At 53.7% G+C, this 14,775-nt stretch overlaps 2 protein-coding genes across 2 annotated transcripts; one reads left to right on the forward strand and one right to left on the reverse strand.

The window, feature by feature from the left end:
* On the forward strand, positions 1-4,351 carry TMEM91 (transmembrane protein 91). The gene is made up of 4 exons (XM_079907009.1): positions 1-257; positions 1,134-1,372; positions 3,224-3,373; positions 3,913-4,351. Exons 2-4 carry the CDS (start codon positions 1,163-1,165, stop codon positions 4,069-4,071), a joined length of 519 nt encoding a protein of 172 aa, XP_079763135.1. The 5' UTR covers positions 1-257; positions 1,134-1,162; the 3' UTR covers positions 4,072-4,351.
* Positions 4,352-6,630: 2,279 nt separating this feature from the next.
* EXOSC5 (exosome component 5) lies at positions 6,631-14,587 on the reverse strand. Its single transcript, XM_079907588.1, has 6 exons — positions 14,377-14,587; positions 10,864-10,977; positions 9,987-10,108; positions 8,824-8,964; positions 7,746-7,835; positions 6,631-7,025 (listed from the first exon to the last, which is right to left on the reverse strand). The coding sequence occupies exons 1-6, from the start codon at positions 14,522-14,524 to the stop codon at positions 6,933-6,935; spliced, it is 708 nt and encodes a 235-aa protein (XP_079763714.1). The 5' UTR covers positions 14,525-14,587; the 3' UTR covers positions 6,631-6,932.
* Positions 14,588-14,775: the final 188 nt, after the last annotated feature.

Consider the following 14,775-nt stretch of genomic DNA (forward strand, 5'->3'; position numbering starts at 1 on the left):
GGGCGCTGAGAGGGGCGCGCAGCGGAGCTCTCAGACCCCGTACCCCGAGGCCCAGACCCCTAGGAGCGCGGGACTCACTGAGTTCCCCCACCCTGAGCGGCAGGATCGGGGAGGGTGTCGGTGCGGAGAGCCCAGGAGGTCCCGGCCTATAGCCGTGGGCTGTGAGAGGCGCAGCTTGCGGGGCACCGCTCTTCTCCCGGGTCCTGGCGCTGGGGACAGGGAGGCAAAACCTTGGCCAGGAAATCGGCTCAAGCCAGGTTTGGACTGAGGGCGGGAGACTTGGGGACCCCCGCAGGGGGACTGTGAGGGCGAGAATAGTCTCCGCGGTTGAGTCGTGTGGTGGGTTGGTGGTGTTATGGGGGAAGTGTGCAAAGGTGGATTGTGGTAAAACAGGAGGTGTCAGCGGAGCGGGTGAGTGTGGGCCATGGATGTGGGTGGAGAAAGAGAGGGGTGTGTGGCCCCAGGTGTTTGGGCAGATGTGCAAGGGAAGTGATGCGGACGGGGGAGAGTGTCCAGGCTGCATGTGTGGGAAGCCTGTACATATATGTGCCTCTGGGGAGAATCTGATGCTGGGGGGATTAGGATGAATGTGCAAGGAGTTATTTAGGGTGAGTGAGTAAGACCGTTGGGAGCTCGTGTTGTTTGGGGCAAGTATGCAAACAGTCCCTTGGGATGTGAATGTGCACAGGTGGAGGTGGGGACTGGGCTTGCCTGGATGGGTATGTGTGGCAGGTATTGAGAGTGTGCAGGCTTGGGGGCACAGGCGGTGTGTGAACTAAGCATCATTGGGGTTGGGTGTGGGGGAGAGGGATGAGAGTGTCAACCCAGGATGGGTGTGTAGTTCATGGGCCAAGTAAGTGTGTAAGGCATGGTTTGGAATAAATGTGCAACAGGTGTGTGGTTTTTGCCTGAGGAGAGAGAAGCCTGGAACTGAATGTCCAGAGTCCTGAGTTCTCTTCACAACTTGGACCAACCTCTGTTACTCTCTGGGCCTTGGTTTTACTATCTGTAAAATGGGTCTGAGGATGGTTCAGCTACCTAGTCTCTGCCTGGAGTCCCTCCAAAGCTAGGAGTCAGGGGAAAGATAAAAGTGAGACTTTTACAACTTGTCTTTTTCTTTCCCCAACTCCCAGGAAGCTCCTCTGGGAGCCTCTCCCGAGCCATGGACAACCCCAGTCTTCCAGATGTCCAACAGCCTCTGCTGGTGGGTGTAGGCGGTGAGCCCCCTGTCCAGAAGCCTGGCGAGCCTGAGCCAGGGCCTCCCTTTCGAGAGACAGCCTTTGTAGAATCACTGAGGGGTTGGCAGTTCCTGCCACCATCTCTTCCTTCTGTGAGTGCTGTACTGGGGGAGCCAGGGCTCCCCGACCTTGAGGTAGGAGCAGGACCACTAAGGTAGGCTCCTTAGTGGGAGCTGGGGGAGGGGGCTGGAGGTGAATCCAGCTGTGGCCAACATCCGGCAGGCTGCTGGCCAACTCCAGCTGCCAGCTGCTGGCCTGGAGTCTCACTTCGCAACTGCGTTTGGCCTTCCTGGGTTTCCAGGTGTGGTTTTTCCTGTTCTCCATCCCCCCTGGCTTCTCTACCTTTTTCTCTCCAGATTCATCTCTCATCTTTGTTCCCTTTGTGTCTGTTTGTCTTCCCTCTGATTTCTGACCCCCCCTGTTCTCTATCAGTCCATCTCTTTCCAAAGCCGATGCATCTCTGTGCCTCTGTTTGCCCTGGTCTCTCTCTCGCTCTCTTTTCCAATTAATGCCATTTTTTATAATTTCTTATTCCTTGTGCATTTTGTCAAGCTTGTCTTTTATCTGCTAAACATGGTTTTCCAGTTGCTATTGCCACATAAGAAGTCACCCCAAAGCTTAGTAGCTTAAAACAACAACAATCATTATCATGGCTCATGGTTTCCATGGGTTGGGAACTTGGGAAGGACTTGGGTGGTTCTGCCTCAGGGTCTTTCATGAGGTTGCGGTCAGCCAGTGGCTAGAGCTGGAACAGTCAGGGTTTGAAGCAGCTGGGGTCTGGTTGACTAAACTCTCTCTTAATGTAGTCTCAGGGCTTCTGCAGGAGTCTCCCCACGTGGGCTGGTTTGGGCTTACAGCACAGCGCCTTCAGGGCAGCCAAGACTCCTTATGTGCCTCCAGCCTCCGGCAGGAGTGTTTCAGCAAAGCAGAAGCTGCCTCACCTTTTCTGACTTATGCTTGCAAGTCGCGTTGCATTACTTCCACCACATTCTATCAATTACAAATGAATCATAGCCTTCCCAGACTCAAGGAAAGTGGACATAGACCTCACCCCTGATGAGATTATCAGTCACACAGTAAGAAGAGCATGTGGGAGGGGAGAGATGGGTGTGGCCATCTTGGGAAACACGGTCTGCCCCACTGTGGCAGTAAGCGTCCCTTTGACATGGTTTGTGTCAAAGAAGCCCATTATTTTAAGACCTCGAGGGCCTTATTACCTAGCTCTCCTCCATGGTTCCTGTCTGCCTGGTTATCTTTGCATGCTGGTCACTGTATTTGAAAAATTGTCTTGAGGCCTAGAATGAAAGTACCTTCCTCAGGAGAGGATTTGGTTTGCTTTTGTCAGCTGTCTGGGGGTACTACCAGTGAAAGATCATTTTTAATCTAGTTCAAGGTCTGAACGAAAGGTTAATTTTTCATTCAGGGATTGGTAAATGGGATTGGTAAATGCCTGCAGGGCGGAAGGGGCCTTCTCTGTTCATTTGACCTCTCTGTTAAATTAACCTTGATTTTCACTTCAGTTTTGGCTTTACAGTAACTCCTTAAAGTCTTGTGAGCTATTTGATGCAAGATTTAAAAATATATATTTTTAACCTAGAACCTGTAGTTTCAGCAGGCAGGTTTGTCCTAGTAATTTAGGCCACCAGAGCTGGCTCCCCTAATCGCCATCTTTTTGCAGGTTCCAGTCACCATTGGTTTCTGTCTCCACTTCAGCGGTTTTTAACTTAGAGCTTATAAGCGGCTGTAGTATCCATGAGTGGACCTGTGAGCTTGAAACTGAACTCAGAGCTTTTGAGTGTGGGTGAGGCTTTTCTCTGGAGACAGGGTCCAGAGCTTCCCGTCAGAGGGATCCAGGATGTGGGCAAGTGAAGGGCCTACCTCTTGGAACATTTTTCTCTCTTGGTGTCTTTGGGGGCACGGGGAGTGGAGCAGTGGGGCAAGGAGGATGGGTGGAGATGACCACTTAGGCTGTCTCCTGCCCATAGGATGTGTCATCCAGTGACAGTGACTCGGACTGGGACGGGGGCGGCCTTCTCTCCCCACTCCTACCCCACGACCACCTTGGCTTGGCTCTCTTCTCCATGCTGTGCTGTTTCTGGCCCGTGGGCATTGCCGCCTTCTGCCTGGCCCAGAAGGTCAGTCTGTGGGTGGAGCTGGGAGGGGGTTGGATAGAGAAGAGAAAAATGCATTCGAAAGAAAAGAAAAAAAGAGGAGGCCTGCTTGGGGGGGAAAAAAAAAGTGATGGAGAAAGGATTTACATAGAAACATTCAGGGGTAAAATGAGGCATTTTTCACAGAGGGCAGCCCAGAGTGGTGGTTAAGAACCTGAGCTCCAATCCTAGGCCTGCCACCCTCTGGTAAGGTTGTGGGCAAGCCACTTAAACTCCTGGTGCCTCATTTTCCTCGTCTGTAAAATGGGAACGAATAATTCCTGCCTCAGGGTCATTGTGAGGCTCAGCGAGTTAGAACTGTGGCATATAGTAATATATGCATCTTTTCATTAATCACCCAGTATCCCCAGTGCCCAACTGTGCCTGACCACAGTAGCTGCTCCCTATGTTTTTGGAACATATGAATGAATACGTGGGTGTGTTGGGTGGGGGAGGGGTCGGGCTGCGGGAAGCAGGGTGGGATGAGGGGATACCTGAGTCACCGCTGCCCAACGCCTCCACAGACCAACAAGGCTTGGGCCAAGGGGGACGTCCAGGGGGCAGGGGCCGCCTCCCGCCGCGCCTTCCTGCTGGGGGTCCTGGCCGTCGGGCTGGGCGTGTGCACGTACGCGGCCGCCCTGGTTACCCTGGCCGCCTACCTCGCCTCCCGGGACCCGCCCTAGCTGCCCCTGCGGTCCCCACTGTGAACCCAGGGGCCGGCCGCCCAGCGCGTCCGCGGTCGGAGTGGAGAATCCAGGTGGATGAGGCGGCGGCGGCTGCGGCGGCAGCAACGTCCAAAAACGGGGAGTGAGTCGGTTCTCCCCCTCCCCCGCACCCCCCTTCCTGGAGGCCGCAAACAGCGATTAAACACCAGACACTCCTGCCGCCAAACCTGTGTCAGTCTGTGTGGGAAGGCGGAAGGGACGGGCCGGAGTGACAGGGTGCCCCCCGGGGTGCTTCCGGACACCTCAGAGCCAGTGAAGAGGGAATCCGAGGAAGCTCGGCGGGCTTCCAAATTGCAGAATATTCTCTTCACAACGTGGGTGATAGGTAGAGAATTAGAGAAAGCCAGGTTCCAAGGCCTTCCTCCTCCAAGTTCACTGTGTAACCTCTGCCCACGTACCTTCTGAGCCTCACTTTTCCTCATCTGCAAAATGGGACTAATTTCTCCCACACCTGGAGCAGTTCTGAAGACTAAATGAGTCATACAGTGTAAACAGCAGCCTCCCCCAGAGCTCCTTCACCATCAAATGGCAAAATCCAACTCAGACTGCCTTACACCACAAAAGGGAAGCTGAGGGAGAACTGGATTGAGGGCCTCAGATAAAATAGTCTGGTCTCCCCACCTCTTGGCTTCACTGCACAGGCTCCGCCTCGTGGGGGAGGAGAATGGAGCAGGCAGCTCTGGTACCCCAAAGGTCCTCTTCCCCAGGCACCCTCTCAGTGGCCCACCCGGGCTAGGAGGCAGCCCCATCACATAGCCTGAGATTGGGAGGGATGGGGCCTTCAGGGCTCAAAGTGCTGGCACTCTGGCAGGCAAAACAGCCCTGTTCTGAGCTTATCAGAGGTACACTAGCCTGATATTACCAAGTAATAAACTGAGAGTGGTTTAGTTTTTTCATTCCACTTAATGCCATTTAATCGTACTTCTTAGAAGAAAACACTATTCCGTTTGTGCTCTCCTGCATGTCTTCACGGAGTGTAACTTCAAGGTAAAGATATTTATGCATTTCCTTCTTGTTTACTGGGGATGAAAATGACACCTGCTCAAAGGGGCAATTGTGGGCACCGTGTGGGCCAGTTTAAGCATGTGAAGTGTGCAGCACAGGGCCCCCAGATGTGTCATAAAACCCTACACGTCAGTGGCACACAGGACTTGGCAGCCACGTGGCCCACCTGTGGGGACGTTATGCCTTGCTGGATGCTAGCGTGATCTTGGCTCCTGACCCCTGAATGGGAGGGTGGGGATCAGTCAAATCAGAACTGAAAATACACCCATTTCCGAAAGCCCCTCAGGGGGTGCTATCACCCCTGAGAGAGAACCAAGAGGCCTTGGCCACTTCCTTTCACAGACAGGGACCCGAGGTCCAGAATGCGCTGGCACCTCCAGTGTGTGTCTGCACAGTGAGGGCTCTGGGTCTGGACCTTTCTTTTTTGGCCGCACCAAGTGGCACACGGGATCCCCAACTAGGGATCGAGGCCATGCGCCCTGCAGTGGACGCGTGGAGTCTTAACTGCTGGACGGCCAGGGAAGTCCCTGGGTCTGGACTCTTGAGTGGGGCCCGTGCTCCACCACTTAACTAGCTGGTGACCTCTGGTGGATAACTGGCTTCTGAGCTTGTTCCCTTACCTTATTCTTTTTTTTTTTTTTTTTTTGTGGTATGCGGGCCTCTCACTGCTGTGGCCTCCCCCACCGCGGAGCACAGGCTCCCGATACACAGGCTCAGCGGCCATGGCTCACGGGCCTAGCTGCTCAGCACGCAGGATCCCCCCGGACCGGGGCATGAACCCGCGCCCCCTGCATCGGCAGGCAGACCCCCAACCACTGCGCCACCAGGGAAGCCCTCTTTCTTGAATTTTATTTATTTTTTTGGCTGCGTTGGGTCTTCCTAACTACACGCAGGCTCTCTCTAGTTGCGGCGAGTGGGGGCTACTCTTGTGGAGCACGGGCTCTAGGCACATGGGCTCAGCAGCTGTGGCACGTGGGCTCAGTAGTTGTGGCTCGAGGGCTCTAGAGCACAGGTTCAGTAGTTGTGGTGCACGGGCTTAAGTGCTCCTTGGCATGTGGGATCTTCCCGGACCAGGGCTCGAACCCGTGTCCCCTGCATTGGCAGGCGGATCTGTAACCACTGCGCAACCAGGGAAGTCCCTTGTTTCCTTACCTTAAAACAGACTGTAACAACAGCCACACCTCACAGGGTTGTCGTGTGGGTAAAAGCAACATTCAGAGCCAGATTCCCCTCCGGGGCCCACGAAGGCTACTGCCTCCCTGACCATCTCCTTACTCTCCTTAGTCCTCTGCTCCAGCCACACTGGCCACCTTGCTGGTCCTTGAACCTCTGCCCGTCTCTGCCAGGGGGTCCTCTCCCAACATGTCCACGAGTCCCCAAGTTCGTCCCTGGCCTCTTCCTGGGCTTCCCTCAGATGTTCCCCTCTCCACGGAGGTGTCCCCGACTGATGTTATTAAATCTGCCCTCCCCCGACTCACCTAAACCCGTCTTCCCTGTTTGTTCTTAAATAGCATCCGCCATCCAAAAAACACCAATTTTATTTGTCCATCACATCACTGCTCCTCGAACCTGGGACGCGGGCCTCATTCACTGCTGGGGCCTGCACACTCTAACAGCAGTCCCACTTCACCGGGCTGTTAGAATGAGTCGAGTCAGTCAATAAATGCACCATCCTACTAGTGTTTTCCTGGGGTGGGATGGAGTCTGTGCCCCCCGGGCCCAGGGGCTGGCTATAGCCACTTTCTCAGCAGGGCTGGGCTACCAGTTTATTTGATGCTGGAGGTGGTGGGAGGGGCAGCTTGCCCCAGCGTGCCTCAGCTCTTGGAGTAACGCCTCTGCAGAGATTCCCGGTAGAAGCGGAAGACGTGCTGGGAGGCAGCCTGGGCTGCAGCCAGGCACTGCTGGAGCTGGGAAGGGAGAGGGGCTTAGTGCTGCGGGCCCAGGCCTGCACCCACACGGCCTGACAGGCCCCACCTCCCAGTACACCGGGAGCCCCGCCCCCCAAGGGGAGGCAGGTGGAGCGGGATTTACTCTCAGTGCATTTCCTTCTTCCCCACCTCATGGGCTCCTTCAAGGGGAAGAGGCCTCAGGGGTCAGGTTCCAGCAGCTCCAGGCCCTCAGACCAAAGGCATCAGGCATCCTGACCCCTGGACGTGACCCCAACCTTGTTGAGCTCCGGGGCCAGATTGGAATTTTAGAGCCACAGGCCCTGTGACTCCAAATAGTCTTAAAAGCGTGGAACCTGAGACCCCAAATCTTTACTGCCTTGTATACCTGGATTCACAGGAGGGCCAGGTGGGAAATATTCTTGGAGACCATTTGGCCCAACAGGTGCCAAACTCTGTTTTTCAGACACCCCGAGTTCCGGGGTGCACAGCTCTGAGCTGGAAGCTGGGAGGCCTCAAGGCGCCCCCATCTCTTGATTTCAACCTGTGCCCCTCTTCTCATAAATTGGCCTTCCCTTTAAAATTCCCACAAAGGTTTCTATGGCTACAAAGTTTGAAAACTCCTATTTACAGAAGGGATGCAAGGACGAGGCCCTCCTTAAGCTTCCTAGGATTGGGACAGGGCCTCGTGTCAGGTGGGTGGGAAAGATCTGGCATTCACCCCCAATTGCACACTGGTACCTCAGCATCAGAGTAGAGCCCCTTAGTGGTGGACATCAGCAGCTTCCGTTCCACGCTGTCAAGTGCAAAGGTCAGGACTGCCCGGGCCTCCTAGGGATGAGGGGTACAAGGTGGGGGACCTGGGACTCTCTCCTCAGACACAATCTTAGCTGGTCCCAAAGAGGGGGCTTGCTTTTCCCTCACGTATCAAGTGTATTTTTTTTCTTTTTGGGCTACATACCACCCCTTCCCTGCTTCCTTGAGTAATCACTACCCACGCCAAATTCCACCACATGGTTCTGACAGGGGGTTCAGAGCACAGTATCCTGCGCCACAGGGGCAGCAGCCACAGTGCCGGTCATTCCCCGGTGCCTCCCATCTCCCTGCAGTGCTCTGTACCCCTGGGGCTGGAAGCCAGCAAACTGTACTTCCCAGATTCCCCTGCCAGTCAGGTTCTACCAGGAATCTGGTGGGAGACTGGGAGGGAGGAGACAGCATCTTGGTCCTCATTGCAGCAGGAGTTTGGGGTATATCACCTGCCACAGGAGGCATGGAGATGGGGTGGGTTCTGGACTTCAGCAGCCAGGGCAAAGCCAGCCCATCTCTGTGCATCTAGATCTGACTGCATCAGTGTCTCCACCAGTGCAGAGCAGGAGCTGGCTTCCGGCTTCTAATCTCTGGGTGTCCTTTCTTCTTCCCTTTTGCTCCTTCAGCTCTTCCAATACGGTTATAACTAGTTCCTTGCATTAAATTCTGTCTGAAATCTCCCCAGGGGTTTCTGCTTTCCCGACTGGATGTGACTGTTACAGTCCTGAGCAGATAACTGGGAATAACCAGAACCCTAGCACACTGTGACCTTGAGCCAATGAAGAAAAAACTCTTTCCTCCTTTGCTTTTGTTTTTGAACCTCTTAAAATCAGTTCCCTTTTTTGCTTCAGCAGGTTAGAGTTGGGTTTCTAGCACTTGCCCAGATGAACAGGGCAGAGCTTGCCAGCTGAGACTGAGGTGACAAGCCAACTGTTTTGGAGAAGTGAGGCCTAGAGGAGGAGAGGAAGAGTGTCTGCCCAAGGCCTTTCACCACCCTGCCCTTCATACCTACCTTTTCTTGCTTGGCTGTGGGGTCCAGCAGGAGGGTCCCATCAGAGTCCAGAGCACAGGTGACCCCACAGAAGAGGGCCCGCATGGGCACACCTGCGTCCACCAGTGCCATGCAGGCGGCATTCAGGCAACAGGCCAGGAGCTGAGTGCCACAGGCAGTGGTTAAGAGTTTCTTTTTTTTCTTCCTTTTTTTTGGCCGCACTGTGAAGCTTGTGGGATCTTAGTTCCCCAATCAGGGATTAAACCCAGGCCCTCAGCAGTGAGAGAGCAGAGTCCTAACCACTGGACCGCCAGGGAATTCCCAGGTTAAGAGTTTCTACTGGAGGGCTGGTCAGCAGAACATATCCATGCCTCCATTCACCCTGCCAGTGCCTGTAGCAGACATCACTAATTGATCACAGAAAGGCAGAGTAGTTCTGGGATCACGTATCCTTGGGTTCCAGACCTGAATTTGCCACCTCTAAGCTGTGTGACCTTGAGCAAGTTATGTATTCCCTCTGAGCCTCAATCAGGGATCATAATGATATTCAACAGATATGCACCTTCAGGGAAACGGAGGGCAGAAGCCTTCCAAGATCACACAAGTAGGCAGTGGCAGAGCCAGGCCTGGAGCTGGGGTATCTAGAGCATGCAGTGCTACCAGGCAATAGATGGGCAGGGTGACAGCGGGAGGGGTCGGTGTCCTCAGGGAGCCCACAGCCCAGGGGAGAGGTGTGGCCCTGGCATAGTGCAAGGTGAGCACAGGCCTGAGTCAGACAGGTGGCCCCACCTCCGTTTCCTCAAGTCTTTCCTCCCCAGGGCCCAGTTTCACAATCAATCAGTCCCACCTCTGCCACTGACCCTCCATTGCCTCCCCTCTGTGAAATGGGTTCGCAACAGTCCTCCTTTTCCCTCATCTGTGAAGTGTCTGCCCAACGCAGGGCCATGCACCTGCAAAGCCATCTAGAAATGCCTGTTTCTGGTCCTTGGCCTCTACCTTTCTCTACCTCTACCCAAACCACAGCGATCTTTCAAGGCTGAGCTGCTGAACCTAAGGTTCTACCTGCTCAGGGCTCCCCCGGTGTTGAGCCTCAAATCCAAGCTCAGGGTCAGAGTTGAGGTCACTGGCAGAGGCTTTGGATTCTGGAGGACTTCCTGGAGGAGGTGGCCTAGAGGAAAGGATACAGAGCCAGCATCGCTGACGACCTGCAGCACCACGGTTATGGAGGTGCGGGGGTGCAGAGCTCCCAGCACCACCGCTTCACACGTGTTTCTGATCAGCCGCTCCCGGCTCTTCTCCGCTACGCCTGGGGAAATCAGGGGTGGGGTGGGGTTGTCAGGCTCTTCCCTTCCATCTGGCTCACCTTCCTCCATATGCCCCACCCAAGCCCTCTGGAAAAGGGCCTGCAGTCCCAGTCCGGGCTGCTGGAAGACCCTGAATGGATAACAGAGGAGTCCCAGTGGGAAGGAGGCAGGGCCTGACTGCCACCCACCAGACCCCTGCCACTTCCAGCACCCACCAAAGGAGCCTCCCGGGGAAGAGAACCTCTGAGCTCCCATGTCCAGTGCTGCTGTCCACTCCCATCCCAGTGGGCCCAGCCCTGGGGAGTGAGGGGGACAGAGTAAAAGAGTGGAAAAACAGGTTAATGGAAAGGAGGAGAGATGGAGCCAGGAAAGAGGAGGGGAAAGTGAAGATGGAGAGAGACAGGGAGAAAGAGAGAAAAGTGACAGAAACAGAAACTCAGAAGCAAAGAGTTGGAGAAAGAGACAGAAATAGCTGAGGGCAGGGGACTTCCCTGGTGGTCCAGTGGGTAAGATTCCGCACACCCAAAGCAGGGGGCCCAGGTTCGATCCCTGGTTGGGGAACTAGATCCTGCATGCATGCCGCAACTAAGAGCCCGTATGATGCAACTAAGACCCGGCACAGCCAAAATAAATAAATATCAAAAAAAAAAAAAAAAAAAAAAGGAAAGAAATAGCTGAGGGGTGATGATGAGAGGGAGGGGGGGAGTGGAGACCAGGAAAAGCAGTGAGGGAGACACGGGGTGAGAGGCCCAATTACCAGGCAGACCGATCTTCGGCCTCAGGGTCACCTCCAGTGTGGCCTTGTTGAAGATCTCTTTGCTGACTTTCACCTCTGCTGGCCCGTACACGCCTGCCAGGACGGAGGTATCGCCTGGGGAGACAGCATGGGAGGCCTCACCCAAATCTTCCCTGCCTCTGGGGCCCCACGCCTGGCACTTAACATTGTGGGCCCTGAGCCAGGTGGCCAGGGTTGCCCACATCACCCTCACTGGGGCTCACCATTTGCTGGCAGTGATTCTTTGAGCACTTGCTTCATTTCTCTGCCTCCACTTCCTCATCTGTAAAATGGGGATAACTACAGTACCTCCCTCACAGCTGTGAGGATTACATGAGATAAAAAGAAAACACTTACGACTGTGCCTGTAAGTGCCGAGTGCCCAAAAGACTTTAGCTATTACTAGAAACTTTAATGGGAAGTTCTTCCTGAGAGCTCAACTTTCTCCCTCTTACTGCTGCTGTTCCCAACTTCTCCATCCAAAGCTTCCCTTAGCCCAGCTCTCTTCCCTCAGGCTCACATCCCCAAACTGTGCAGCAGTCGGGACACCTGAGAAAGAGATAAATATCTGGGGGTGGGGCCTGACGCCTGCTTATTTCCTCCAGGCTCTGTAACCCCAGCCGATTTTGCTCACTTCTCTGGGCCTTAGTTTCACCATCTGCAGAATGAGGAGACTGGACCTTGGCAGCAGCTTGCAAACTTTCCTGACCCTAACTCCCAATAAGAAATACGTTTTAGAGCAGGACCTAAAACTCACCCAAATCTGTGTGCATATAAATGGAACAAAAGCCTCACAAAACAACTCTTACCGTTATTGCTTTGATATACTCTGATATCTTCTACTCTATTGCAGTTAAAAATAACCACGAATGACGCAGTGGTTCTCAACCCTGGCTGCACAACGGACTCACTGCGTAGCTTTAAAAGATACTGATGCCCAGGTCCCTCCCCCAGAGAGCCTAATTCCATTGCTGGGGGTTGGGGCTCAGGCACCAGCAGCCTCAGAGCTCCACAGGCCATTCTACTGTGTAGCTGGGCCTGCAACCTGCAGTGGGAAGAAACGGAGCTCCAGCAAAGCTTCAAAACACTGGGCTGCAATCAGACTCACCACAGCAATTAATTCAAAAATGGAGAAGGCCAGCCTTAGTTGGGAGTGGGTAGGTTCTGGGGCTTTGCATTTTAACCTCATCAGAGATTCTGAGGCCAGAAGCATGTGGGACACACTTTTGAAGGTCTGCAAAGGACCCTGCTCCAGGGTCCTGGGCTTTGGGGTTTTAGAACACAAAAGGGGCTCAGTATTTCTTAAGCGCTAAGAAACTCCAGGCATCTGCATTGAGCAAGAGAGCTAAGCCCTGGGGAGGTCTCGGGTAGAGGCCTTTTTTTCCCTGGGGTTGGCGGGGAGGAGCTGCCACACAATGGAGGGGATTCTCCCAGCTCCAGGCTCCAGGAGAATGCACCTGAAGGGGGAAATTATCCAAGCAGAACAAGAGCCACACTGGGGCCTTCCTTCCTGTTACTCCAGTGAGCACGAGTCCCTCCCCTCTGGACCCCACATCCATCTAACTCCTGCCCCATTTACCTGGTCCTCTTACAGCAAAGCTCCTGAATAGCTGTCTCCACTCACTGACTCTTTCTTTTCCTCCTTGACCCCATCCCTCCACCAGAACAGCTCTTGACTGCACCACCAATGACATACGTCCAAGTTGTCAACCCACAGGTCTAGCCCATCCTCATGTGATGCAGCCTCTCAGTAGGACTAAGGCAGTTGGTTGGCCCTTACAGCTCAAACACGTTCTTCTCTGGGCTCCAGGTCACCGCCCTCTCTTGGTTTTCCTCCTACCTTACTATCTTCTCCTTCTCAGTGTCTTTTCCTAGCTCTGCACAAGCTAGACGACCCAGGGCTTAGTCCTGGGACCGCTTCTCTTCTCCATCTATACTAATTTTCTTGGTGATCCCATCCAATCGGTAGCTTGAAATACCATTTACCAATCGGTAGCTTGAAATACTATTTATAGCCGAAGGATTCCAAATTCCAGACTTGTATGTACTGCTGCCCCAGTCCACACTGCCACGGGGATGTCTACTATGCATTGTAAATTTAATGTTCCAAACTGAACTCATCTTCTCCTAGCACAGCTGATCTGGGAAAAAAACTTTCGCGTTATCCCTGACTCCTTTTTTTCATATCCCCAAACCAAACCATCTGCAAAATCTGTCAGTTTTCCCTTCAGAATCTCACCCCCTGCACTGCTTCCACTCTGGTCTGAGCCACCCTTACCTCCCCCTTTCCCCCTCTAACCTCAACAGTGCAGCCAGAGAGATTCTGTTAATATATATTCAGATCATGTCACATGGCTCCATTCTCAATCACTAGGCCTTACATGACGGGCAGGCCTCCTTACCTCCCTCCCGCCTCCTGTCTCTGCTGCAGCCACACTTGTTCCCTGACTATTCCTCACCAAGCAAGTTTTGGCCTCAGAGGTTCCCAATGCTTGGTAAGTTTTCCTCTTGATCGCTTTAGGGTTTGCTCCCTTACCTTTAGGTTTTTATTCAGAAGGTACCATCTCAGTGAGGCCGTTCCTTACCATCCTAATTAAGACTGCAACCCTTTCTGGCACACCCTAATCCTCTTCCCTACTATATTTTTCTCCACAGCATTTTACTATATATTTTACTTAGTTATCTTTTGTCTGTCTCTTTGACTAGAACGTAAACTCCATTAGGGCAGGGATTTAAAACAAATTTTTATCCATGTATTCTCAGTGCTAGCAAAAATACGTGTGTTCAGTGAAGGAATGAATGAAAGCAGGTTCTGTACCTGGGTCTGAGGTAATGCCCTAAGGCAGGGCCGGAAGCATTTATGGGGGTGATCCTTAGGCCTGTCTCCAGAGGAATATTTCCCGGGGTCAGGGAGGTGAGTCTAGTCTGAGAATTATTTAGCTAGGGGAAGGGGATATTTACCTCATAGGTAAGACCTGCCCCAATCTTAGGGATATAGAAAGAGTTGTGTATCCCAGTCAAAGGGATATTTACCCAATGGGTGGGGGTGGGGCTGGGGACATCACCCTCAATCTGATAAGTATCTACTTCGGTAGAAGATCTGCCACGGGTCCAGGGAGTTATTAAACCGCTAGTGGTGATCTGCCAGTCTACCGGGTATTTATGCGAACAAAGGGGTTTGCCTCACCCCGGGATGTATGGACGCAGGGTGCGTGTGTGGGAGGCGGGGGAGGAACCTAGTCAAGGGAGACACCCGGGTAAGGAGATTTCCCCTATTCTGGAGTATTCATTCTTAAGAGGAGGTCTGCCCCTCCCTCATTCTGAGTACTTACCAAAGTGGAAATACCTTCTCCCGGCTAGTCTGGAGAGAGAGGTGTATGTATGCAGTAGTATCCACCCCGGCAAGAAATGCACCAGTCCAGGAGGAATATTACCAGCTAGCACAGTACACTCTAACCGCGCCCTAAAACGAATACGACCTGGGTGAGTTCCTACCTTGCAGGAAAGAGGCCGAGCCATCGGGCCGGGACAACAAATTCTGTTCGCAGGCAAAGTTCCGGAGGCTACAACCGGGACCCCGAGGGCCGGACTCTATTCCAGACTCAGTGCGGATCTTAGTCTCAGTCTGCATCACTCCCTCCATCGCCCCGGAGCCCACGTGCAGCCGGGATTGTCGCTTCTGCCCAGAAGCGCGGGCTTGCTTACAGACTGCGTACCTAGTGCGCACGCGCCGACCCAGGGCGGGGGAGGGGGCGTCTCCAGGATCAGCTTCCGCACGTGGCTCCGCGTTTACTAACAATTTGGTCCCTCCCACTCCCGCCTCGAAAGTCCAGGAAAGCCATTGGACAGAAGCGAAGAGATGGAGGGCCTTGGTCCTACCCGAGGTCCCCGGGC

This window comes from Stenella coeruleoalba (assembly GCF_951394435.1).
Source record: "Stenella coeruleoalba genome assembly, chromosome: 20".
NCBI classification, from domain to species: Eukaryota; Metazoa; Chordata; class Mammalia; order Artiodactyla; family Delphinidae; genus Stenella; species Stenella coeruleoalba.